Consider the following 26,078-nt stretch of genomic DNA (forward strand, 5'->3'; position numbering starts at 1 on the left):
CAGATATCCCTGGCTTCATCCCACCCACCAGCCCCCGGGGTCACCCCCACATCAGGGGTGGGCCTACCTTTCCGACACTGCCGGGGTTGTCCTTAACCTTGGAGGCGGCCCTGAGCAGGCAGGGGGGCGTGGGGGGCGGCCACAGCTGCAGGACCCCGCTGAAGTCTGTGGGGTAGGGGGAGGCGCTGCGGGCAGCAGGGGCCGGCGGCGGATGAGGTTTCTTGCGCTTGGAGGCCAGGCTGAGCTTCTGGGCAGCCCTGGGGAGGGGAGGAGAGGGGGCAGGTGGGGCACTCGGCACTGTCCTGGTCGCCTGCCCCGCCCCAAGTCGGCCCCACAGCCCGGGGGGGCCCCAGGGCTGGGGTTGCCGTGTCCTGTCCTGGCCAGGCCAGGCAACAGACGCCCCTCCCCTCACCCTGCACTGAGTGCGCCCTCTTCCCACCGAGCTCCGTCTGCCCTGGGTCCCCAACCCAGCAGCTGCTGTGGGGTGGGGGGCAGGCCGGAGTGTGCTGCGGTCAGCCACTCATAAGCCGTGTGACCCGGGCATGGTGGCTTAGTCTCTGTGCCTCAGTCTCCCCATCGCTAACCTGGGCTGACACGATCAGCAAGGCCCTTGTGTGCAGCCCTGAGTAGCTAAAGCGTCCAAGGAAGCCAGGGCGGTGCCGGCAAACAGGAGAAGCCCAGTGAAGCCTGGTGTGCCCGTGATCACCGTGGCCCCCAGGCCCCACCCCACCGCCCGCACCCGGCCTCCGGATCCTACCGGAAATGCTGCCCCTGCGGCCTCAGCCTCCAAGGCCCCTCAGCCCCGGGAGGCGCCTCCAGCAAAGCCCCAACCGTCCCTGCCCCCTTCACCACCAGCCTCAGCCGGCACTGGAGCCCTGCATGATGTGGCCCCGCCAGCCCCCCAGGGCGTCCCCAGGGAACCCACAGTCTGCCCAGGCCCCGGGGTCTTCACCCTGGGGAGGCTTCTGGTACACATGTGAGAGCCACTGTTCCGGACTCCCAGAGCACCCTCCTACACACGCGTGCACACCATGGGCCCGCCACGCTCCTGGGTCTTGGTTCCCACCAACCCTCCCGCCAGGGTCTCCCCACAGCGACTCCAGCACATCTTCCCCATGGCACCAAGTGAGAGCTGGCCCGGCATCAGAGCCCCCACCCTCCAGAACAGGTGACACCAGGTGACACAGATGGGCCTGGGTCCGTGTTCACACTCCACCCCCACCGCCCAGATGGCCTGGCCTCAGTCACCCCGTTCACGCGGGCAGGGGCCCCCAGCGAGAGGGGGTATGCTGGGATGTGAGCTGAGCCCGGGGCTGAAGCACCAACACCCACCTGCATCTCTCTTCTGCGCCCTATGGGGCCCAACCCCCCCCAGGGGCCCACCTCCGAAGGACGCCCACAGAAGGGCCTGCCCGCACGGGGCAGCCCGGCCCTCAGCCAGCCTCCCACCCTGCGATCTGCCGCCGGCATTTTGGTTAACCCCACTCATCTTTAATAGGAGTTGTCTTTTAAGGGACCCCGGGGACGGCTTTCCTCCTAGTGAGGTGTCATGGCGGGAAATAAAAGTAATCTACGATGCGTGGCGGATCCTTAATAGAGTGGTGGCCGGTGGCGCCCCAGCGGGGTGGGGGCGGGGGGTCTGGAGAGTGGAGCCCACACGCTGCCCAGGAGGAGCCCAAGACCTGGGGGCACAGGGAGCCCTGAGCCGGGGCGCTTGCTTTCTCGGGCCACAAGCCAACATGAGCCCGATTCCTCCCCGAGCCCCATATGTGTAAACCTCAAAACTCCCTGAGAATTACACTGCAGACCAGGGGCAGAATGGTGGCTGAGAGCATCGTCTGGGCGCAGGAGGAGGAATGGGGGCGAGTGGGGGGGCAAGAGCAACTCTAGGAAGGCCACAGGGCACGGCCACTAACCCAAACTGCAGCGACTGACCCTGGGGGCAGTCAGGGCTGGGCAGGGCAAGGACCAGGGAGACCTGGGCAGGGGGCCGTGGGAGTCTGGGGCTCCCCCACCCTGCCCCCCCCAGCCTCGGACACCGGTCCTGGACCCCAACCACCTCGGGCTACGCCACGGCTTCCTGCTAGCTGCCCCGTGGGAAGGAGCTACAACCTGACCCGGAGAACAAGCCCCCGGCAGGCAGCCCCAGGGGATGTAGAGGCTGAGAAGGACCCGTGGCTGATGGGTAAGGCGCTGGGGGAGGCCAGAGCAACGTCGGTCGGAACCTCCAGTCTGCAGAGGCCATGACCGGAGGGCAGTGCTTTGCCTGGTGGGTCTGCGCCCTCCGTGACCCTCTCAAGAGCCAGGGGTCCGCAGCACAGCCCTCGGCGCATGCAGGTCACCCTCAGGGCCCTAGCAGAGCAGCATGGGAGGCGTCCTTCCCCACTGGACACCTTCTGGTCACACCTGCACAGAGGCTGGGCCTGGCACTTTCTGAGGTCCTGCCAGCCTGGGAGTCTGGAATACTATTGGCCAGGCGTCTCCACCCTGTGGTCTGACCTAACTCAGAGCACCCCCTCCGCCCTCCCCAGCCCTGTGGTCAGCCCCCGAGGGGCTGGGAGCGGAGGAGCTGTGCCCTGGCCCGCCCGGCCCTCCAGGTCCTGCTCTTACAGGCTCACCCCACCAGGCGTGACTCAAAGGCATGTCACTGCATTAACAAGGGCCCAGGACGGGCACTCTCTCCTTTGATGAAATCCAGGCCCCTGTTAACTACCAGTACAAACCCAGCAGCTGCACCTCAGTCCATAGGCCCGGGGCGGGGGACGCCCTCTGGGGGCCGGGCTGGCCCTCAAGCCTCAAGGGCTGCAGCCTTCTGGAGCACAGACCTGGTTCCTGACCAGCGAAGGCGCAGAGAGCAGGGGCAGGTGATGCCGGGCCTCGCAGAGCACCCCACCCAGGACCGGGACGGCTCACTGCACTGTTGGAGGTGGGGGCCCAGGGTGGGACCTGCAGGGGTGAGGAGTAGCAGGAGGCGAGACATGCAGGGGATTATAGGCAAGTCTGAGTGGCCTGGCTCTGAAGAGAAGACTGGACAAATAGCAACTTCACCCCTCAGAAGACACTCTTCCAGGAAGCCCGCCGTGATGCCCCCAAGCTGGGCTTCGCAGAGCCTCCTGCTCCTATAGGAACCAGTCCCTGTCCTGAGACACAAGTCCACCAAGCGGGGTCTCCCGAGGGCAGGTGTTTGCCAAGCCCAAGGCAACACGGGACGCTCAGGACGCCCTGATACAGCTGGGCGTGGGTGTGTGAGTGAGCGAGTGGGTGGGTCAGCGGGTGCCTGGGTCAGCGGGTGCGCAGGTCGGTGGGTGCCTGGGTCAGCGGGTGCGCAGGTCAGCGGGTGCGCAGGTCGGCGGGTGCGCGGGTCGGCGGGTGCTCAGGGGAGCGGGTGCGTGGATGAGGGGGTGTGCAGTGAACAGATGAGCAGGTGTGCAGGATGAATCAATGCATGGCTGAATGAATGAGTGAGTGAGTGGCTGGGGAATGGGCACCTCCCACTCCCCTCAGGGAACAGTTCGCCTTTTTACAAAGAAAAGGCGCCTCTTCCAAATGAGAAGGTGGTTTCCCAGGCAGTTAGCCTTGATGGCGAGGCCCTTACCTCTGCGAGGGTCTCGGGGCTTTTCGGACACGTGTGGGTGTTGGGCACGGCCAACCCAGGGCTTCCTAACTCGCTGGGCCAGGATGAGGCTGGTGGCCCCGGCCACGCCCCACCACCCTGCATCCAGCCCACAGGGAACTGCCACCCACAGGCCCCGGGAGCCCCCAGATCTGCCCACGGGGGGCCCAGAGGTGCAGAGCTGCCAAGAGGGCCCTACACCGCTGACACCAGGGACCAAGGTCCTCACAGCCGGAGCTCTGACACCTACTACCATGGCGGGCGTTTTTCGTGTCCCCTGGGACCCTCACCCAGAGACTGTGAGGCTTCCTCCGCCCCAGCTTGGAGGTGAGAGGCACTCCCCGCAGAGCCCCCTGCTCTGGGTGCCCCCGGGCAGCAGCCCCTCGGGTTCGGGACCTCTGCTGGGTGCCGGGCCTGACATTCCGTGGGCTAGGCGTCCAGGCAGACACCAGGGAGGGGGCTCCACGGCGGCTGCAATGGGGGTGGGGGGGCAGCTATGAGTGTAGCGGGATGTCCTGGCACCCGAAGGAAACTCACCCCTCCCCCTCCCAGCCCCTGCCCAGGAGACCCCAGCCATTCTTCCAAAACATCTATCTACATTCAGGAATTGGGGAGGTGACCCCCAGAAAGGCCCAGAAGACCACTAATGGAGACATCTTGGAGGAAGGGAGCCTGCAGAGGTGGGAGTAGGAGGGCTCAGGAAAGGGGAGTCAAGGTCACGAAAGCCTCCAGGAAAAATGTAATTATGGCCGCCCGGCCTTTTCAGAACTCAGGTCGGGTCGGCATACTGAGCTCTCAGCTAAGGCCGTGGCTGCCAAGCCTGAAGGGCCCAGCGGGGCCCAGCTGAGGGGTGCAGGGCGCCAGGCCTCAGCCTCATGCTCTATGGTCCCCATGCAACCACGTTCCATCTTGGTTTCCCCAAACCACCTTGGTTTCCCCAAATCAGGGTGGGGAGCTCAGAGGTCGTGGGAAGGCCTGAGGCTAGGGCCTGAGGCTAGGGCCGGCCCGTGGGGAGTGCTCCAGGATCAAAGGAGAACCCACACGCCCAACCTCCCCCCCATTCTGCAAATGCCAGACTCAGCACTCCAGCCCCACCTCCACGGCCCTCACCAGCATGGACAGCACTCTGCTCTGTCCCTTCCGACGCGCACTGCCATCAGAGCTCCACAGACCCCCAGCCAGCGAGCCAAGGGGCAGGGCATGGGCTGGGCTCAGGTGGGAGCATAGAACACACACCCCACGCATGCCTGAGGCCCACGGGGCGGGATCTCTCGGGGACCCTAGACAAGCCCCTTCTCCCTCTGAGCCACAGCCTCCCCCAGCACACCCACACACTAAACAGGAGCACTCCCATCCCACCCAGGGGTTAAGGGTCCTACAGCGCCAGCGAGCAGACGCTCTCAATGGCATTCCCCACCAGACGCCCCCCGCCCCAGCTTGGCCCACGACTCTTCTAGAAGCTGCTGCAATTCAGGGCCGTCCAACAGGCTGGAAGTAATGGAAGCAGGCAGCGCTCCCCGCCTCCCGCCCCATCGGAAAACTTGCCTCCCGCTGTCCCCAGCACTGGTTTCTATGGTAACTTCCCAAGGTCAGCAGCAGCCTGGCTCCAGTGGAGACAAAAGGCAGCCAGCACTTGCTCTGCAGGCCACGGGGTTACTAATGAGCCAGTGTGGCCCCCACAACCAGGGACCACTGGGGCCGTTCTTCCTTTTCAGAGGCTGGAGGTCCTCCCGCAAGCGTGGCCTGACCGAGCACGGCCACCAGGACAGCCCTAGAGACAGGGGCGAACCCGGAAGGGGCCTCCCCCGCTGCCCGTGTTGCCCCTCTCGTGCCCTGCACGGGGCTCCCCAGCCGCGGGGCAGGCCCCCCACCTGCCCCACAGCCGGAGTGTCACCGCCCGTCACACGCACCACCACTCACTCCCCAGGCAAACCCGCAGCCCCTGCTGATAAGGCGCCCGGCTCGGCCGCCAGCGCATGATTCGTGGATGAGCTTATCAGTGCCCGCCAGGGCTGCTAATGGGACAGTGACCCGCGGCTGGGCCTGCCATTACCGTTCATTACCACCATTATAACCTGTAATCCACAGTCCTCCGCGCAGGACGAAGGCTCGGCCTCCTGTGTGCAGAACCCGAGCGCCCTGCCAGGAGGGGCGAAGCCAAAGGACAGCTCCCCAGGGGCAGCAGCGGGGCGGGGGGGGGGGCGGGAAGGAACCCCTGTTCCCACACCACTTCCCACCCCTGCACCTGCCGGGCCTGGGCCACACCAGCCCACATCCCCAGGACCTGAGGACCTGGAGGGACCAAACCCGGGGCTCCAGTCCCAACCACGCACCGGAGCTCGGGCTGGGACAGGACCACGCGAGCTCCAGGGCTCTAGCAACAGTAAATGTGCCAGCAGCCACCCCCCCCCGGGGACTCTGCCCCCCAGGACACCCTCCCTAGCTCACCCCAACGTCCTCCTTCACCCCAGGACCCTCCCTCAAGCCCCATTCCACCCCCGGCCCCCCCAGGCCTGCGGCAGCCTGCTATCTAGGGCCCAAGCCCACGCCCCAGGACATGCAGGGCTGAGCCTCCTCAGGCGGGGCCGCCACGGAGATCACCTCGCTGCACCTCGCTGCAACTCTGAGGAAAGCACCATCTGACAGGAGAGTAAACTGAGGCACAGACGACTTGTGTGACTTGTCTGCAGTTACACAGCTCAGAAGGGGCAGAGACTCGGTTCGAAGCCTGTCCGTGGCTGCGTCCACCCCCAGGCCGAGAGGCCTCCGATGCCCGTGGCTGCCGACGTGGTGCCCGGTGGCAGCATGCCCCCCCACCCCCCGTCCGCCCGGGCTGCCGTTCTGGCCGGGAAGGCCCGCGGGCCCCAGGGGCCAGCAGCCGAGGTCCCCGCCCACAGTGCCTGTCCGAGGGGCCCCCAGCCAGACCCAGGCCCCGCCGAGACGCTGCGGAGGACTTACCTAATGAAGAAGGAGGCTGCCGCCGACGGGCCCGTGGAGCCCCCCGCCGGGACGCCCGGGGCCGGGCTGACCAAAGCTGTTGTGCAGGCCCCGCTGCGGCCCCACGTCTTCGACACGCCGTCGGAGCCCAAGGTGGGGGCGCCATCCCGGACCGTGTCTGCCACCGCCACGGCGGCCACCGCGGCCTCAGCCTGGTGGGAAGGAGGGAGCCCGCGTGAGGGACACACACGTGCTGGGGAGGCCGAGCTGCGCGCCCCAGAGCCCCAGCATGCTCCCCGGGGCCCCGCACTCACGGGACCTGCCAGCCCAGCGGGGCCCACGGAGCAGACGTGGACACACGTGCCCACCCAGGGACCAGACTTTCTAGCCTCTGCCACATCGAGTTCCAGAAATGTCGTGAGCACATCTGTAGTCAAGACAGAGGGACAGGGATCCCCACACCCCTCACCCCGGGTCATCCACCTGGGAGCGCCCAGAGGCACGAGCCAAGAAGAAACCACAATAAATATTTGTCACAAGCACTAATTGCCCTGTGCATGATAATGTATGATGTTCCCGTCATCTGAAATACTACTCTGGCATTTCCAACTAATTAGCTAAAATAAATTCTAGAGAGGGAGACAGCCCTGTAATGAAGCACAAATGTAATTGAATGATCCCTAAGTCGGCGCCAGCAAACTTGAGATCCGGCCACCATATATTACATTTATGTGCACTTGTCGGGCCCTGGACCCCCAGGCCAGACCTGGCCCCCGGCAGAGCGGGGGAAGGAAGCAGACTGCCTCAGCCTGGCCACACCCAGCCCCATCCGCTGCCCCAAGGGCCCCCTGTCCCCAGCCTCCAGGGCTCCCCGGAGCACTGCCTGAGGCATCCTCTGGCCCAGCTGGGGAGGATGGGCGTCCCCATGCTGACAGGACGTGGGCCTGCCCAGTGACCCTGAGGGTGAAGAGCCCGGGCAGCAGTCACATTCTGGAGGGCCCAACGTCCTCGGGGTCTCCCAAGTGACACAGCCAGAGGCCAGGGTGGCAGCAGGACAAGCCACCACACGCCCCAGAGGAACGTTCTGAAGGAGGTCCTGCCACCTCGGGGCAGCACCACCCCCCACCATGGCAGAGGGTCTCACCCTGCCCAGCCCGTGGTCAGCACCAGCTTCCAACCCCTCTTGGGACACAGTAAAACCATGTCTGCAAAGGAAGGTCACAGAGAGCCCCACACTTTAAGCTAGATGGAAGCCACACACCACTCCCGCCCTGGCCCCCAGAACCCCAGCCACTCCCCCAGGGCTTCGAGGATAGGTCAGTAGCAGAGAAGGGTGAACCTGAAACAGCTCAGGCCCTTACCCACCACAACCTGCACCTGCCTTGCCTCTGCCCAGAGGACAGGAACTCCTATGCATCCCTCAGAACCCAGCCTAGCCAGCCCTGTCCTTCTCCAGGCCACTCCCTGCCCCTGCCCAGGTGCCCTGTCCTGGCCTCCCCGGCCCACTGACCCCTCCTCAGCTTCCCTCAGTCTGTCCAGTGCTTCCTGCGCCCCACCCCTGGGAGTAATAGGGCCATGCTCAGCATCATAGTTTCCGATTCCACCAGCTTTCATGAGCACCTTTCACGTCCTATCACACATACCTGGTCTCCTCCACATCCTTGTGCTAACACCCTGCCTGATACATCGTAGGTGCTCCATAAATTTGTCTCCCAGGAGCACGGAGCCTGGCAGTGACACAGACACAGGACAGACCCAGCCCACAGCTGGGAGGCAACCCCTAGGCCTGAGGGAAATGGGGCTGCTGGAACGGAGGGGGCACCAGCTCACAGGGAACATTCCAGAAGGAGGGTCAGCCAGGCCTAGACCTAGCCAACAAGAACCCAAAGCTGCTTCGTCTCCAGGAGGCTGTGGACGCTCAGGGCAAATGCGTGAGTAACACGGGGCAGCCAGCCCTAAGGACTCCCTGACGGCTGGACATCGGCCTGTCCTCCCAGTCCTGCCTCACACGCACATGATACACAATCCTCCATGGCCTCAAACATGCATCCAGCCCCCGGGGCAGCTCTGCCGTGGGGCCCAGGCCCAGCAGCCCCGGCCAGGCCTGGTCACTGTTCAGTGAGGCATCCTGGACCGCAGGGGACCAAAGCAGGGGTGGGGTCACAGAGGGGGCAGAGCCGCCGCACCATGGCCCTCCACGGCCCCTCCGTCCACTCCCACAGAGCCCGGGCCAGCCCACCGTCGCATGCAGCCTGTCCGCCTCCAGCCAGAATGTTCCGGCACCACCCGGCGAGGGCGCAGGCCGCCCGCACTGACCTGTCTCAGGAGTCCCGCACGCGCCTCGGCTCCACCATCCCACGAGCTGCCGAGACACGGCTCCGGCCATCGGGACGGCCACTGCCGATTCCTGCCAGGAGCAGAACCCAGGCATGCCAAAAGAAGCCGGAGGGGGTGGGAGGGAGGACAGCGGGAGGGATGACCACAACAGGAGGACAGAAGGAAGGGGGTGGAGGGGAGGGGCGGGCGGGCGGCCGAACAAAACGAGATGGAGGCACCAGAGCAGCAACGAAAGAGAAGCATGAAGAGAGGAGAGCGTGAGGCAGGCCACGCCATCCCGGGGCCCCAGCGGAGGCGCCCAACGCCAGCCAGCGCCCCCAGGGCGGGGGAGTTGCGGGGAGGGGGAGTTCCGTGGAGCACAGTTTGGGAAACGCCAGGCTAACCCTTCTCAGGAACGCTCTGGGCCTGAGCTCCAACATCCGTCCAATTCTGGCACGTGAAGGACAGGGTGAGTACCTCCCTGGGGGTCACTTCAAGCCACGGGGGCGGGGAGACAGCCGAGGGGGCGGGGGGCTAGCAACAGCCAGGACCGAACCATGCAGACAGTCTGGACCCAGCGCGGGGCACGGGCCGCTCACGGGGCGTGTGCCCGGAACCAGAGGTTCAGGAGGCAGACCCACCTGCCCCTCGAAGCTCCGCCTGGTCACCCAGAGGGGGCCTCAGGCTAAGGACATCCTGACCCTTACAAGTGCCCTGTCCCACCCCCAGCCCCCAGCCCCAGTCACAGAAGCAGCCTCACATGGAGGAGGGGCCCATCTGGTCCAACGTCCATTCCAGGGGCGGGTAAACTGAGGCCCAGAGAGGGCGCCAGCAATGGACCCGGTCAGAGAGACAGGCCAGAACCCTCCACTCCCTGCCAGCCCAGCCACATCCCTGAGGATGGGTGGGCGCCTACCAGAGGCCCCACCGGGGATCCCAGCGACGGGGGGAGGCAAGCAGGCTGGTCCAGGGTCAGCAATACTCCCAAGCTGGTGCCACACAATCTGCCACCACCAAAATGACCTCACCTCCTGTTCTGCACATCAGAGAAGTGTGCAGCACCTCCTCCGGGAAGCCCTCCGTCCTCCCTATCCAGGCAGCCACTGCCCCAACCCCCATGGCCCGTCAGGACCCCTGGCTCTGGGTTCTCCCTGGACTCTGAGGCCTAGGATGCGGGAAGGTTTGCACAGATTCTGCCCTAGGATGCGGGAAGGTTTGCACAGAGCCCCCCTCTGGCTGCCCCGGCCCGTGCTCCTCCCAGCCGACCGTGCACGGTCACAGACTGCGGTTGTGAGATGAGTGCAGGTGTCCTGTGGACATCTGTCAGCATGGGGCAGGCCGCAGTTCACAGCCTGACCCAGGGGAGCAGGCCGGGGCGGAGGAGCTGGCGGGCCCACGGCCATCACCACGGCCGGGGCAGCAACAGGCCAGAGCCCGGCTCCCGCGCACACCTCCGTCCTCTACAGCAGCAGGGCTGCCTCCACCCGACGTCAGACTGTCCACTGCCGGGGGGCCCACAACCAGGAAGCATCACTGGACACTGGGGAGGTGGAAGGAGCCAGAAAGGGCCGAGCTCGGTGCTCCCAGACGAGGGAGGTGGGCTTCAGTTTTGATCACAGCCGTGGCTAGCTCTCCAGGTGGCCAGGCCCATGACTTGACCCCCTGCAGGACCATGGGGCAGGCTCGCAGCCCCAGCACCCAGAACGTTCTGGGCCCTCAGAGCCCGGGGTCCTCCAAAGACCACCCCTGCCACAATCTGCCTCCTCTCCACACACTAGAACGGAGGACAGCAGCCTGGCCCTCCCAGCCAGAGGGCTCCGCGTCTGCTGGAAACAGTCACCCCCCAGGGCCGTGGAGGGGCTGTCGTGCAGACTGGCAGCGTGTCCTCCAGACGCACTTCCTCCTGAGTTTAACATTCCAGAGCCACTTCTAGCAATCGATGCCCTGGTTCTGGGGAAATTACCTCATCTGAATCCTAAAGTTCTATTTATGCTTCTAATAATCTCCCCATTGATCGCCAGGACCGTTGTCTAATTATAAATCCATTCCCACCCACCCCGAACGCAATCAATGTGCACATAAAACGGAGAGAGAGCCTTAAATGCCCACGTTTTACAACGTGCTGGCTGCAGGCGGGGCTGCCCGGCAAGAGGCCAGCGACATCCCCCAGGGCCCACGGAGGCATAAAGCCTCCCAACACCGGCTGCACCAACCCCGCTCGCTCCCACTGTCAGCTCCTGTCCATCTTCTACCTCCTGGGCACTCTCAGAGCGAAGGCCGACCACCCTCTCTGCCCGGCCCTCCAGGCCCCAGCAAGACATGCATTCAGCTCCCTCCCCAGCTAAGGAGCCCCCTGCTATTGCCGATGGCCCCCACACTCCCCACCACACCATGGTGCTGGGCCCACCATCTCTGACACATCTCTCTGGGCCCAGCTCAATGCCACTTCCTCCAGGAAGCCACCCAGCTCTCCCGAGCTGCCTCCCCAACTCAGTGCTGCCCCCCAGCACATTCCTCCCAGGAAGCCCAGCTCTCAGGCCAGGAGGCCCCCGGCATGCATGGTGGGGGCTGGCCTCCCTCTTCTTGGCTTCACCCCAAGATTTAATAATGGAGGAGTCAGAAACAGCAAGACCACACCCAGAGGGCATCTTCACACCAAACGGAAGCTAGCACAAGACCCCAAGTTCTTCCCTGACCCCTGTGTACCCCATCCCCAAGCTGCCAAGGGCCAGGGAGGCCCTAAGGACAGAGTGCCCTCTGGAGGACCAGCCCCAGCAATGGGTCACAGGGTCCAGCTCAGGATCTCTTCAAAGACCACGCCAGAGGTAGGAATATCAACCAGCATGGCCTCACTGAACTCAGAAGGGCCAATGAGCCAAGGGGCGGGGACAGGGCAGGGGTCTGTCCTGCTTTAGGATTGTATGCGACCTTGCCCCAGCAGCTAAGGACCCTCCCTGTGCCTCCATCCCCCACGGCCCCACAGAGCACAGAGCCCACAGGGAAGGTCTACGCACTGCTCTATTTCAGAGACGCTCACTGGGGAAGTTTGTGCAGCCAGCTCTGCAGTGACTGGAGAACGGACCAAGCAAAACTAGCTTTCATAGTCATCCACTGACCTCTGCCCCTGGCTCCGTGGGGGTGGGTGACGCAGGCGGCAACGGGGACGCTTCTCCACGCATCCGCACACACCAACACAGCCTGGCCTGGGCCCCCGACCCCTCTTCCCCCTCCTCCGCTACCCCAACCCCAGCCCTATCTCCTGATAAGGCCTCACACCTCCAGGGAGACCTCAAGCTTCACACCTCCAGGGAGGCCTGGATGCTTCACACCTCCAAGGAAGCCTCATGCTTCACACCTCCAAGGAGGCTTCCTACTTCACACTTCCAGGGAGGCCTGGATGCTTCACACCTCCAGGAAGGCCTCTGTGCTTCACACCTCTAGGGAAGCCTCATGCTTCACACCTCCAGGGAGACCTCATGCTTCACACCTCCAGGGAAGCCTCTGTGCTTTACACCTCCAGGGAGGCCTCATGCTTCACACCTCCAGGAAGGCCTCCATGCTTCACATCTCCAGGGAGACCTCATGTTTCACACCTCCAGGGAAGCCTCATGCTTCACACCTCCAGGGAGGCCTGGATGCTTCACATCTCCAGGGAGACCTCATGCTTCACACCTCCAGGGAAGCCTCATGCTTCACACCTCCAGGGAGGCCTCATGCTTCACACCTCCAGAGAGGCCTCATGCTTCACACCTCCAGGGAGGCCTAGAAGCTTCACACCTCCAGGGAGACCTGGATGTTTCATATCTCCAGGGAGACCTCATGCTTCACACCTCCAGGAAGGCTTCATGCTTCATACCTCCAAGGAGGTCTAGAAGCTTCACACCTCCAGGGAGGCCTCATGCTTCACACCTCCAGGGAGGCCTGGATGTTTCATATCTCCAACGAGGCCTCCGTACTTCGTATCTCCAGGGAGACCTCATGCTTCACACCTCCAGGGAGGCCTGGATGCTTCACACCTCCAGGGAAGCCTCACACTTCCCACCTCCAGGGAGGCCTCACGCTTCACACCTCCAAGGAGGCCTCAGGCTTCACACCTCTGGGCTTCCACACAGAGGGTTCCTTCTGCTTGGAAGGTCCTTCCTACTTGTTTGCCTGATGAACCCCTAGGCTGGGCTGTCTGTCAGTCTCAGTCCTCAACTAAATAGGTGGGCACATCTGAGGGCACAGACCCCTGGGAGAAGGTATCCCCTGAGGCTCGGGCAGAGCAGCCAGGTGCTTTCTGGGGAAAGGCCTTCCCAGGACAGTTAACCTCATGTACTACCCAAACCCAAACCAACTCCCTCCAGTGTCCCAGGAGACCCCTAATCCAACAACCACCCCCATCCCAACTCCTATCCTAGTATACTTTCCACTCGATGGAAAACTGGGGGCGCAGCAGACACTGGGAGAGACCACCAGCAGCCAAGCTCTGTGGCTAGCGGGAACGCGGCTGGCCTCAGCTCCGCCCTGCAAGGCTGGCTTCATCCCAACCTACGGGGGTGACACCGGCCCAGGGCTCTGCTGGAGGACACCTGGCCCAAGTCCACGGCACCCACAGTGCCCACTGGCGCCCAGAGCTGGTTCCACGGAGGCTGTGCCCCCTGGTGTGGGCGACAATCTGGTGAACCCGAGGAGGAGAGCCTCTGCAGCCAACTGAAAAGAGGCGTCTCCTGAGAGGCCACAGGAGTGGACAGAGCCCTCCTCCACCCCCTGCGGGCCTCACCCTACACTCCAAGCTCTGTCAGCTGGGCCACAGCCGGCGGGGGGCGGGGGGGGCGCCTAGCATGGCAGGAGAGCCTGGAGGGGCGGGGCCGCTGCGGACCCCTCCTCACAGGGAGATGTGTCACTCACCCTGAGAAGGAGGGTCTGACCCTGTCCCGGGAGCCCTCCCGTCAGCCCGCGGCACCACATGTGCTCTCGGAAGCGGGAGTGGCCAACACCCTCCCCGACCACACAGGCAGGTGCCACGTGATGGACGCCCCGGGGGACGCGGGAGGACCCTGCCCACCGTGGCTCTGCGGGCGGACCCGACGGGCCTCCCCCCGTGTGCACGGCCCCTTGATACGGGGGCGGGCGGGGGCACTGAGCCTGCTCAGCGTGGGCCATGCCGAGATGTGGACCGGGACCCCCACGGGGAACCCAGGTCTGACCCAGCTGCCCGCTGCCCTGCCTGGTGGTCCCAGGAGGCCGGCAGCCCACCCCGCCCGGCGGACTCACCAGGCAGGATGGCGGCAGGAAGCTGTTGACCCTCGACACGCTCCACATGCCCTCCAGGCACTGCTGGGCCTGGATGGTGACGGTGCTCAGGGCTCCGCCCAGGCCGGCTGGTGCCACGGACACCTGCACACTGGGCCCAGACGGCCAGGCCAGCCCCTTCCTCTTGTCCGGCCCCAGCCGGCCCGGCGGCCTGCCCGGCGGACCCGCAGGCCCGGCTGCGTCCCGCGGGCCGCGCCCGGCGCCGGGGCTGGGGGGCGCGAGGCCAGGGCCTCCGGGAGGGGCGTCGGGGTCCTCGCGGCTGGCGGGAGCCTGCAGCAGCCGCAGGGCCTCCCGCGTCAGCTGGTTCAGGTGTGTCGTGCAGACGTCACAGCGGCGCTCGGCCTCCGGGCGGCAGGCAGACGGGGCCCCAGTGGCCGGCAGCTGGTCGAGAAGCAGAGCAGAGAGGCAAGGGTCCTGGGGGTGGGCAAAGGACAAAGGTGGTCAGTTCCTGGGCACCAGGACCCAGCCCTTCGTGCCTCACCCCCCGCGGCGCCGGCCCAGCTCATGCTGTGGCCGCCGCGTCATCCATAACTGATTAATAAGCCCCAAACGGTTTCGTCAGCATGAGCCCGGCAGGAAAATAATTATCGGAGCTTAATAGCGAGGCCCACGGTGCCCCTGACAACTACCTGCCTCCTCCCGCCCTCATTACCGAGCTCACTCGTGGCGAACGAGGCGTCAGCCGACAACCGGCCGCAAGCGGCCCAGGCCAGGTGGTCGAGAAGCCGCCGGGAGGCTGGCAGAAGCAGGGCCAGATGCCCCCACCCCCAGCCCGGCCCAGGGCCCTTGCATGGCCTGGCTGCGTGCAGTCAGCACCCCCGGGGCCCCCGGCGAAAGCCACATCCGTCCAGAGCCATGAGGGGACCCCCGGCTCGACCCCACTGGAGGTGGGGCGGGAGGGCTGGACACCCTCACCCTGCCTTTGGGAAGCCGGGATCTGCAGGAAAGCGAACAGCGGCCCCGCGCTCACCCGAGCCCGCGGACGTCAGGCCGCGCAGTGACACCGGGAGGGGTGAGGCAGGCAGGCCCAGGTCCGCCTGAGGACGGATGTGCAAGTGCCAGATGCCCACCCCACGCGACCGCCCGCACAGGCTTGGCCCCCAGCGTCTGTGGGGCTTGGTGGCTGCCAAGCTGTGCGCTGCATGAGGGGGACACACGGGTCTCCCTAACTGTGAGCCTGGTGCCCAGAAAGGGCTAAGGACGAGAGTCAGCTCAGCCCAGGGCCTGGAGGTCAGGGAGGGCTTCCTGGAAGAGGTGACACGTCTGGAAGAAGGAGGAGGAGGAGAGAGCCAATCCTCAGAAGGAACCTCACTGAAAAGACGTTATCAAGACTCCTATTCCCTGGGCTCACACCCTGTCTCTCGACCGCCTCACCGGGCTCTGCCTTGGCGCCTCCCTGGGCAGCCCTGTGGGGACCAGTCAGGGTCTAAGCCAGGGCCAGCCCCTCCGCATCCTCCCCTCCCCTGAGAGGCAAGGCCCAGCCACAGGTGCCTGGCCAGGGAAGCACCTCGACAAAGCACTGGCCCAGCCCAGCTGTGGCCATGACCGCCCAGGACATTCCCAGGGCCCTCGACAGAACCAACCCCATATGCTGGCCCGTGTCTTCCCTGTGGCCAGCTGGGCAACTCGGCTGGCCCTCCAGCTGCCCCCTCCCCCACGCCAGCAGAGACCTGCTCCAACTCCCCAAGCTGGAGCCTTTTCCCTACCTGGCCCCAGGCCATTCCCTACTGGCCACACAGTAAGACCTGACTCCAGTCCAGCTGCGCTGCTGGCCCCAAAAGGACTATGGCCTCCCCCGATACACCCGTCACTCAGAAGAGGAAGCTGAGGCCACCATTCCACCAGGTGCATCTCATTCACTGCAGCCAGGCTCCCGGAGCCTGCCCGTGGCCAGCCTGACCCTGCACACAGATGCTCGGGACCAGCTGTGGCAGGGTGGCCTCGCTGGGAGGGGGCGCCGGCTCTGCTCCCCCATCTGTGCTCTGCGGAAGCCCCACTCGGCCTCAGCCACAGACCACTGCTGTCGCCACATACCCCAGGTAGGTCAGCGCCCGTGAAAGGGTGGCCCCTGGCCAGGCCAGGCGCACCAGCTGCCCGACTTGCGGGCCCCTCCGGAAGGCCTGGGTTTTCTCGGGCAAGGGCTGGTGGGCTCCAGAGCGTCTGAAGCGCCAGCAGGTCTGGTCCCGATCAGCGGACACCCGCGGGAGGCCGGGCGCAGGGTCGGGGGGAGGCCCATGGAAACTCTGCAGGAGCACCCACCGGGGCTGGCAGGCGGGGCCACAGATGGAACCCCGACGCCCGTCCCCCAGCCACAGGCCGGGCTCACACAGGGCCCGGCCCGGTCACTTGTCACTCCCGGCCTGTTTTCCAGGGCCCGGCTCCGATTACTCCGGTTTTTCCACTCAGCGGGAGGCTGCTAATGGTGGACCTTGCGAGAGGAAGGAAGTGCGGCCTGCTGAAGCCATTAGCTGACTTGAAAGGGCGCCCGGCCCCACCCAGCCCCCCCGCCCCCCCCCAGACCCAACTACCCATTGTTCCAGTGCCTCGGCCTGGCCTGGGGAACTCGGGCCTCTGGGGGAGCCCCGGGGCACCCCCTGCGTGGCTGGCACAGAGGAGGCAGGAAGGAAAGGCAGAGCAGGGGGTGGGGGCGCTTACTGACCTGAGCCTGCACCAGACCCCCACCACCACGCTGGCTGGCCGGGCGCGGGCGCAGGGGGACTGCAGGCAAGGCGACAGGAAGCCAGAGCAAATCCCCCTCCCAGCTGTGTCATCAGGAATCCAGATGGCAGCTGTCAGGGAGGCCCCAGCCCCACCAAGGCCTCAGGCTCTGGGCATCCAAGCCCCAGGAGGGAACCACGGAGGTCTGCTCCGATGAGGGGCTGGGGGGGGCACACCAAACCCAATTCCTGCATTACAAGCCCCCAGGAGGCCCGGCCCAGACACACCTGGGCCCATCCCAGGGCCAAAGTCCACCGCGGGGCCATCCACCCCTTCCCAGAGCTGGCAGCCGAGGGGGCCTCCCCATCACTGCAGTGGGCTCAGAGGGCTTTTGGCACGGCAGGGACACGGGGCATCTCTGCAACCTCTATCTCGTGTCACACACACGAGACAGAGGGACCTGCCCTGGGTGACCACACGGAGCCCCCTTGGGGCTGAGCCCCTCTGTCGGGCCAGGCAGCACTAGGCTGGGCCAGCACGGAGCAGGGCAGGGCGGGGCGCGCTCGCTGCTCAGGCCAAAGCAAGCCCACTGAGCAGCACAGGACACTCACTGCACACTCCTCACCTGGACACACGCCCCACACTGGAGGGACCCCAGGCCTCCCCAGTCTGCTGGACCAGCTTGGCAAACAGCAAGCTCCACCCCGCCCCCGCCCGCGGCACCCTGGCCCAGTGTTCAGGACTCCAAGGAGGGGGGCTGGCACCTGCCACCGCACCTGTGACCCCTGGGAGGCCCTCACAGAGACGAAAGCTGGGCAGCCCCTGCAGCTCCACCCCCCTCTCCCCCCCAGCACCACGGTGGCCTTCAGCCTTCACATCACAAGCCAACAGCCCCAAGACCGCAGTACATGGGGGCTGGGAAGGCTGCGAGGGGCAGCCAGCCCTTCTCCTCTCCCAGCCAAGGGAGCCTCCGGGCAGCTCCCAGGGTCCACAGGCCCAAGCCCCAGAGGGGTCGTTGGCCCAATTTCTGGAATGTTGACCCCCGAAAGCCCCCAGCCGCCAGGCTACTTATCACCCACCCCCTCTCTGGAGCCCAGCACCTTCAGAAAGACAGTGATTACCCCACTGCAAAATATTACTTTCCATTTCCTCTCTACAGTCTAATTAAACAGATATTTTACTTGCATTTGGAAAATATTTTTCTTAATTTGATTCAATTTAGCACTGCACACTACCTACCCATCATGCCGCCGGGGTTTTAGGGAGCCTCCCCCCAGTTAAAAATAATGACTTGCCATTTTTCATCTCCTTTCTGGGGTCTCCAAGTTGCTTTAAGTAATCCTTCCATTTTCTCCTGCATCGGAGGCCCAGAGTGACTTCTCGGGGCTGAGCTGCCCCATCGTCCTGCCGGGAGAGGCTTCTCCCAGCCCAGGGCAAGCCGAGCCCACCCACAGGGCGGGACGGGAGCTGACCAGATCCTCAAGCTGAGGCCAAAACGGGAGGAAGGAAGGGGCTCTGCTCCCCAGTTGGGAGAAACTCCCAGACCTCAGAGCTGCGAGATGACCCTCCCTGAGCCCGTCACCCTGTCTTTAGAAAGAGGGTTCACTGGCAGGGCCTCTAGGAGGACAAACAGGCCCAGAGGCCACGCCTGGAAGAGCGCCCCGAGGCCTGGGGGTGCCCCTCCCCGGCCCGCCACGCTGCCCACATGGAACGCGGGGTCCTCCCTGGCCATAACCCCTCTCCCTCCTCCTCCCTTCCCTCCACAAACAAAGCACCTGGCCCGTGACCCTGTGTGGCCACCGCTTCCGGAACTGACGGCAGGTCCAGGAAGGGACCCCGGCTGCTGGGCCAGGCACTGCTCTCTGGCAGTTATGTTGGCAAGGACATTCCAATGTCGCGTGCAGCCTGGTGAACCCGGAGGGGGGGTGGCGGGGGTTCGGTTTGCCAGTCAGCCACACCTGGGCCACACCGGCCCCTCCCACCAGCCAGGCACCTCACCTCGGGCCCAACTGTCAGCCAGAGGCCCTGCCCACCTACGTCCACTGGGTCTAGCAGGAAGACCTGGGGACCCCCGAACCAGACCCTCCCCCATCTGCCAGCCAGAACCCTGGAGGCCACTCCAGGCCCACCGGTCTGCAGTTCTGAAGGCCCCAGAGCCGACACTGACTCCCCTCCTCTGTCAGAGGCTGGGGTGGGGAGAGCGGGGGCTGCAGCCCGGCCCACCCAGCACAGACTGGCACCTGTCCCCAAGGCCCCGTGCCAGGCACCAGCCAGCTGGGCAGCTCAGGGCACACACTAGTTCATTGAGACCCCCTCCCTTCAATGGCCTCCCCTGTCCACCCAACGCCACGCTGCCACGCAGGGCGGTGGGGATCCTGGCGTCTGGAGGCCAGGCCAGTGGGACGGCCTCAGCGGGAGCAGGGGATAGGGAGGCTGGTATCCCGGGAGGAGGTGCTCCACACACTTCGGGGGAGCCCGGAGCTCGCCCAGACGGGGCTTTCAGGCCGACTCCGTGGGTGTGGCTGCAGCCCCCAGGGACCTCCTCTCCCTCATCTGAGCAAGGGGCACAGCAGATTCTCACCACCAGCGTGGGGCCCACGCTGTACCCTGCAAGCCCGGCCATGGCCAGGGCTCCCCGGTGCCCCTCCGGAGGGCTCGGAACCCCAGGGAGGCCGGACGCTGACCTGGGTGGGTGGCCCCGCGAGCACAGGGCAGGTACAGACGTGAAATGGGGCCCCCGTCCCTCAGCTGGCCCCAGTAACCCACGTTCTCCTGCTGGCCCCAGCCCAGACGTGCACCCAACCAACAGGTACCTCCGGTGAGGCTGCCGGGAGAGGCCCTGGCTGCAGCTGTTGAATCCCAGGACCTCCCAGGACACCCCAGGCCCCAACCTCTGCTCCAGGGCTGGAGTGTGACTCCCCTCCACCACACCTCCTGACCCTTGACCCCATCCTGGTTTCCCCTCTGTGTTCTACCTGGCACCCCGGGGCAGTCTCCATGCGTGCTCCAGCCATCCCCATCTTGGAGCTCTTAATGTTCCCTCCTCCCGGGGACCCTCACCCCATCTCTGTGGGTCTAATTCTAACCGAGAGCAAATGCCGCCTCCTCTAGGAGGCCCTCCTAGATGCCCCTCTGCAGAGCCCTCTCTCCCAGGCCCACAGCACTTCAGTTGTGCACACAAACACTGGAGGGAAAGCAGCCAGGGTGAGTGGCCTTAGGCAGGTCACTCACATCCCTGCACCCGCTCTTCCCTCCCTCACCACGTAGGGTGGTAGGGTTTAGTGTGTTTTGCTCAGAGGCCTGCTGACGGGTTGCTGGTATCAGCCCTCCCGTCTGCCCAGCTCCCTGCTCCCCTGTCCAAAGCACAGCCCCACAGGCCAGGTACCCTGGGTGTCCACCCCGAGGCTCCTCTCCTCACCAGGCCTCAGGGGCGTTCCAAGAGAGGAGGGGTCCCACTCCCCACAGGGGCAGCCCGTCCCACAGCACAAACCCAGCCGGCCCTCCTTGCCACTTACCCAGCAGAGAAGACAGACACGAGGCAGCACGGGTCCCAACATCATCTCGGGATCCGGCACCCAGACACATCACTGCCAGGCACCCCTAGGCCTCCTGCTGGCGCACTGCACCAGCTGGACACGAGCCAGAGCACGGCGGCCACGGACCCATCTCTACACACGCCCACCCCGCTGGGAACCACATTAGTCCTCCCGCTACCCTGAGCCTGAGCCTAAGACACCTGGATCAGCAAGCTTGGGCAGCAAGGCTGGGGCTCAAAGTGTGGAGGGTTCGAGAAGGGACAGGGCCAAGGCGAGGGGACCCCAGGGACGAGATCAGGAGGGCCTGTGGCCACATTACTGGCAACCACCAAGCAAGCCACGCCGAAATGGCTTCCAGACAATCCCTTGGGTTTTAGACAGGCCAAGTCTGTGGGGCTGGGCTGTGGCCTTGCGCCGTGGCTATGAAGGGGGTATGGGGATTTTAGGGACGGGCCGACCCTGCAGCCCTGCCCCAAGCAGGGTACGGGGCAGGGCCAGCGACTGGCAGGTTCCACCCAGAAACAGGCAGCGGCATGGGCCAGCATCCATCACACAGGGTCAGAGGTGAACGCAGAGCCACTGGCCCTGGGCCACGCGGGACCATAAATCTGTCGGCCCCAGGCGCCTGGCCGAGCCCACCCACCCCTGCCCCAGCCCAGGACTCAGAGCCGAAGGCTGGGATGCTGCCAGGGGGACGGAGACCAGATGAGGCCAGGGAGCCCCTACCATGGAGTGCCAGGAACCCTGCACACGGCCCCATGGGAGTCCCCCAGCCACAAAATGTGACACCAAAAGGGAAAATGCCCCCCTCTTAACCCAGGAGGAGCAAGGGACTCAGCCCTCCCGGACCCTGCTCCTCTCCGCAAAGAGGCAGCGAGTTCCGTCACCACCACGCACATCCCTGGCTCAGCCCCACCTCAGAGTGCAACCAGACCCCCTCAAGCAGACTCCCTCCCACGAGGCACGAGGGCTGGGACTGCGGGGCCCACACCCCAGCCAGCTCCTGAAGCTTTACCTCTGCTTGTGGCTGGTGCTCAGAGGGCCGTGGCTCACAAACCGCACCCCCCACTGCCCACCCTCACTCCCTGAGACCCTGGACCAGCAGGAGTTAAGACGGGCGCAAGAAGCCCATCATTCCGTTACTGGACCAAAGGACACCAGGGGACACTGGCTAGACCACCGTCTATCTAGGGAGGAAGGAGCCAGCCCAGGTGGGGAGGGGCCAGCTGAGGTCTCACGGAGGCCAGATGGCAAGGCTCGGCCTAACCCGGCCTCCTCCCTCGCCCTGCCCAGGCTCGGTCCCCCTGAGTGGCCTGGGAGCCTCCGAGCCCCACAGACTTAACCCTTCGCAGCTGAGTCATCCGGGCCCCTGCCAGCTGGGACACTGCCCAGCCACCAGCCCCAGGGAGCTCCCGCCCCTCTCACACCTCCCTGGCTGCCTCCAGAGCCCGCCAGCACCTGGCTCAGCTGGGGAACGCTGCTGATGCTGAGCTCCCCAGCCTGTGCAGCCCCAAGGCAGACACTGTGGCCCCGGCACAGGGGGCGCCCCAGAACCCGGCAGAGCTCAGACCAGGCTCCAAACAGTGCAGGGAACAGGGGTTTGGGGACTCTGACTGCAGGCAGCAAATGTCCCATACCAGCCGGGCTCAGCCCCTGCCCTCCCAAGACCACAGGCCAGTTGGGACAGCAGACTCGGGACCCCACTACCGCATGTCAGTGCAGTCAGAGCTGGGGGCCATGGACACAGAGCACGCAGGGGGCCTGGATGGCTTCCCGGCAGGGGGAGTGACAGGTGAATGCCAAGCTGGCAGAACCGCCACCCCCCTCCTCCAGAACCAGACCCCAGGGAGAAGCAGGAGGGTCTCCAGGACGCCAGCCTTAGGAGCCTAGTTAGGTGACCCCGAGGCGTGCACTGGACGGGAGCCCATGCCTCTCCCCAGAAGCCTTCAGACTCGCTGTCCAGCGTGATGCAAAGTGTGGGCGAATGCCTGGGGGCCGCACCAGCCATCACGGACCATCAGCAGCAGTCCTGGAGCTCACAGGGGGCTAAGACGATGAGACCCCCTGCCAGGGTGAGCAAGAGATCTGCAAGAGCTAAATGAGAATTGATCTCTTTCCCCCATCAGAGGCGCTAATCAATTCAGCACCAGTAATGACACGGCGAATGTCACAGGGTCTCTGGAGGAGGCACCACCTCTCCATGACCATCTGACTGGCGGCTGGAGTGGGCTCCCCCAGCAGGATCCGGGCCCCCGCTGCCGCAAGGAGGGTAGAGATCGCCATCCTCCACGGGGGCTGTCCCCCAGGCTGGGGGACAGGAGAGCAGGAATCCAGCCCGGCAGTCGTGGTGAACACGGAGGGGTGTGGGAGGAAAAGTCTGGTCACTTAGTCATTCAACAAACTTCTCTGGGTTAGCTGGACCCCACGCCTGCCCTGACAGAGCTCCTGGCCTCGGGGCAGCAGAGGGTATGGAAACCACACAGTGGCCAAGGCGCGTGGAAGGGGCTGAGAAAGAACTGGGTCAGGGGTCATTGTCCGCAGCAGCGGTGGCCTCCCAGAGATGGGGGGAGGGGAAGCTTAGAGGACGGGAGGGAGGCTCAACGACCGTGGAGGATAAGCCAGAGCCGTGAACTCAGAGTGGACCAGTCAGCGTGTCTGAGTGTCCCCCCCACGGTCGGCCGCGCAAGCTCTGGTACCGGGGACGCTGGCGACTGGGGCTGGGGGTCTGCCAACTGAGCACTAAGCACGGGCAGGACGAGGGCTGGGGGTCTGCAAAAGGAGCACTTGTGACAGAGGTGGGGGGAGGGAGAGGATGGGGACTTCAGGCAGAGGTGACCCCGTGTGCAGGGGCGTGCCTTCCAGTGAGCCTCAGTCTGACAGGGCCAGGACAGGACAAGAGGACTGGGACTCCAGCCGAAGACCCCTCCAAATGGTCCATGGTTCAGCACGTCCCCTCTGGGTGCCCTGAGGGTGGGAGCTGGGGGTGGGCGGGCATCGGGGACCAGACTGGAGGGGACGCTGAAAGGGGTCTGCAGGAACCTGGTGACCAGCTCACCGTGGCGGGTGAGGACACAGAATGAGTAAGGCCAGGGCCTCGGGTTCTGGCTTGGGGAATGAGAAGGACAGAGGGCCCAGTGCTAAGCTGGGGGGCACTCAGGTGTGGCGGAAGAGGAGGCCTGGCTTTGTTCCCTTCGAGGGAGGTGTTGCGAGCCTCCAGCAGACTTCTCAGAGGCAGGGCCCCCTGGGAGGGGCCCAGGGAGCTCCGAGCAGAGAACTGGCAGGGTGGCCCAGGGACGCTGGGGGTCCAGGGAGGAGACAAGTGCCTGTAGCAGGGCCCACAGGGGGCAAGGCCACGGGAGGTTGCGGGCCAGTCCAGAGGTCATGGCTATAAGCCATGGAAGGGTCCTGAAGGGGTCACCTGGACACAAGGCCTGGGGAACCTGGTGAGAGCCGAGGGGGGCACACTGAGGGGGGCCGGGAGCAGTGAGGTGTCTCCCCCACACCCAGGCCCACAACCCTTCTTGGTTCAGGTAGGACAGCCTCCCAGGCTACCACCTGGGCAGGCAGAGCACGTTCCCTCCCATGCTCCCGGGGACATCAGGGCACAGTCCTATCCACTCCACATAGATGATCTCCCTCGGTAGGGACCACGGTCACCCTCACTTCCCCAGTGGGGAAACTGAGGCAGGCACAGATTGAAGAGAGGACATAGCAGCAAGGGACAGGCAGGCCACCTGATGACTGGGCAGGGCTCCAACTGCCCCCACTCAACCCCCATGGGCACCAAGACCCAGGCACAGAATGACCCTCGAGCCCACATCCCACCAAAGCAGCAAGGGCTGAGCAAGTGTTGGCCCTGCTCTACCTGCCTGTGAAAAGGGTACAAACATGGTCCCAGATCTCAACAAACCTGCCCGAGGTCCCAGAGCAGAGAGCTGTCTACCAATAAGGAGAGTGGGCAAGGAGCCAGCTGGGCAGACGCCAGGGGCACAGGATGGGGTGACCTTGGGCTGGCTAACATCCACTGTCCCTCCACCCTCGCAAGCCTCCCTCTCCACCTGAGATCAAACAGGGACCCCTAAGGTGAGGGCCTCCAGTAGCCAGGCTGGGGTCCAGCTCCAACCCCCTACCCCAGCCACGGGACCCCAGCAAGCCCCCCACCCCAATCTGAAGTGCTGTCCTTATGAAGTTCATCTGTGCATGATGAAAAACAAGAAAGGGCCCCCTACGGAAAATCCTAGAACACCAACTCCATGCTCCAGTGCCTTGCTGGCCTCAAAACAGAGCCCAGGGTTTCTGGACATGGGCCAGGCTCGGAGGAGCACTGGGCTCACCCAAAGCCAGTCACACACAGGTCTCCCCACCTACCTCCCTAATTAAAAGCAGAAGCGGGTCCAGGCACACATCCTAAACGCCACCTCCACAGCCCTCCCTGAAGAAAGTTCTGGGGCAGGCGGGAGAGGTTGCTGAGATTCAGCCGGGATGCTGGGGAGATCCTGGGTTGCCCAAGACAATGACATCTACCAAGGTCCCAGGGTCTCAGGCCCAAACCCCCATGTCCCCTGGCCTGGGTGGCTCAGCCCGAGGGCCGGAAGCCCCGCAGGACCTGCTTCCATCCTCACTGGAAAAACAATGGATAATGGGGCCTTCCCTCCCTTGGGCACATCATCCTACAGGTTGGATCCCACTCCCAGAAGGGCCCCAAGAGGCTACACCCATCTGACAAAGGAGGAAACACATCGGGGGAGGGGCCGCAGACCAAGAACAAAGCACGGGACCCTGGTCTGCTGGGTGAGCATGCTGTTGGGTACCAGGGACGGCCAGGAAAAGGGGTGAGCCCCCACCTGGCACTGAGGGGTACTGCCAAACTCAGAATAGGCCAGGGCAGGTGGGAGGTGAACACTCTGGGTGGTCAGGAGGCTTCCCTGATCAGCATGGGCAGGAAGAGACCACTAGGCCACACCCCCGCCCCCATGAGGGGCTCTCCACCAGGATCCCACGCCCACCTGCAACCAGCTGGCCACATGCCCAACACCGCCAGGCAAAACCCAGCTCAGTCACTGAAGCCCCTCCTCTCTCGGTCCTGGTTCCCCTAATGGGGTAATAAGATGGCCCAGTAGTTCTGACAGGCCCCCCAGAAGTCTGTCCCAAACCACTCTCTCATGAGGCCCTGAAGGTCCTCTGCTGTCTTTCCAACCAGATTCAGGCCATCTGGGGGCACAGAGCCTGGAAAGGCTGCACCCTGCTCTAAGCAGCAGATCAGGAGGGTCCAGCCCCACCCCAGGGCAGGCCACAGGTCCCCTCTCCTGGCCACAGAAACCAGACTCACCTCCCTTCCCCGCCCTGCCCAAGACAGGAACACCATGGGACCCCCTGGAACCCAGGCTCTCGCCCCCATCCCGGCCCGCTAAGCCTCCTTAGAGAACTATATTTAGATTCAATGGGGATTATGCGGACTTCCCAAGAAAGCTTTCAAAAAGACTGAAGGTCTGGCGGGAAGGGCTTCCTCTGGAGACCCCCACCTTCCCAGGCTTTGCAAACTTCCAGGGCTCATTGTTCCTTGAACAATGGTCCCAGCTCCTTCCAAGACCAGGGCAAGCCCATTGGCTGAAGAATCTGGCAGAGCCCCCTCGGCGGGCAAACACCTAGGCTGCTGGGGCCCAGCCGCTCCATTCCCAAATGGGTGGCCACTGCCCAAGGTGGCAAAGCCCCGGGCTGTGTCC

The 26,078-nt window shown here is 64.7% G+C and overlaps 1 protein-coding gene across 5 annotated transcripts in view; it reads right to left on the minus strand.

Moving 5' to 3' along the window:
* KIF26A (kinesin family member 26A) overlaps window positions 1-26,078 on the minus strand; it is a 40,330-nt gene that overhangs the window by 13,012 nt on the left and 1,240 nt on the right. For 3 of the 5 annotated variants that reach the window (XM_081829811.1, XM_081829810.1, XM_081829808.1), the window contains exons 3-5: window positions 14,123-14,575; window positions 6,572-6,762; window positions 68-257 (exon numbers count right to left, since the gene is read on the minus strand). In XM_081829811.1, coding sequence (XP_081685937.1) covers window positions 68-257; window positions 6,572-6,762; window positions 14,123-14,575 — 834 coding nt within the window. Of the gene's footprint in view, window positions 1-67; window positions 258-6,571; window positions 6,763-8,866; window positions 11,178-14,122; window positions 14,576-18,114; window positions 18,549-26,078 lie in introns of those variants that run through there. The other 2 variants (XM_081829812.1, XM_081829813.1) reach the window with 2 other exon arrangements.

Source organism: Leptonychotes weddellii, chromosome 9, assembly GCF_054177405.1.
Source record: "Leptonychotes weddellii isolate Sample4059 chromosome 9, ASM5417740v2, whole genome shotgun sequence".
Classification (NCBI taxonomy): domain Eukaryota; kingdom Metazoa; phylum Chordata; class Mammalia; order Carnivora; family Phocidae; genus Leptonychotes; species Leptonychotes weddellii.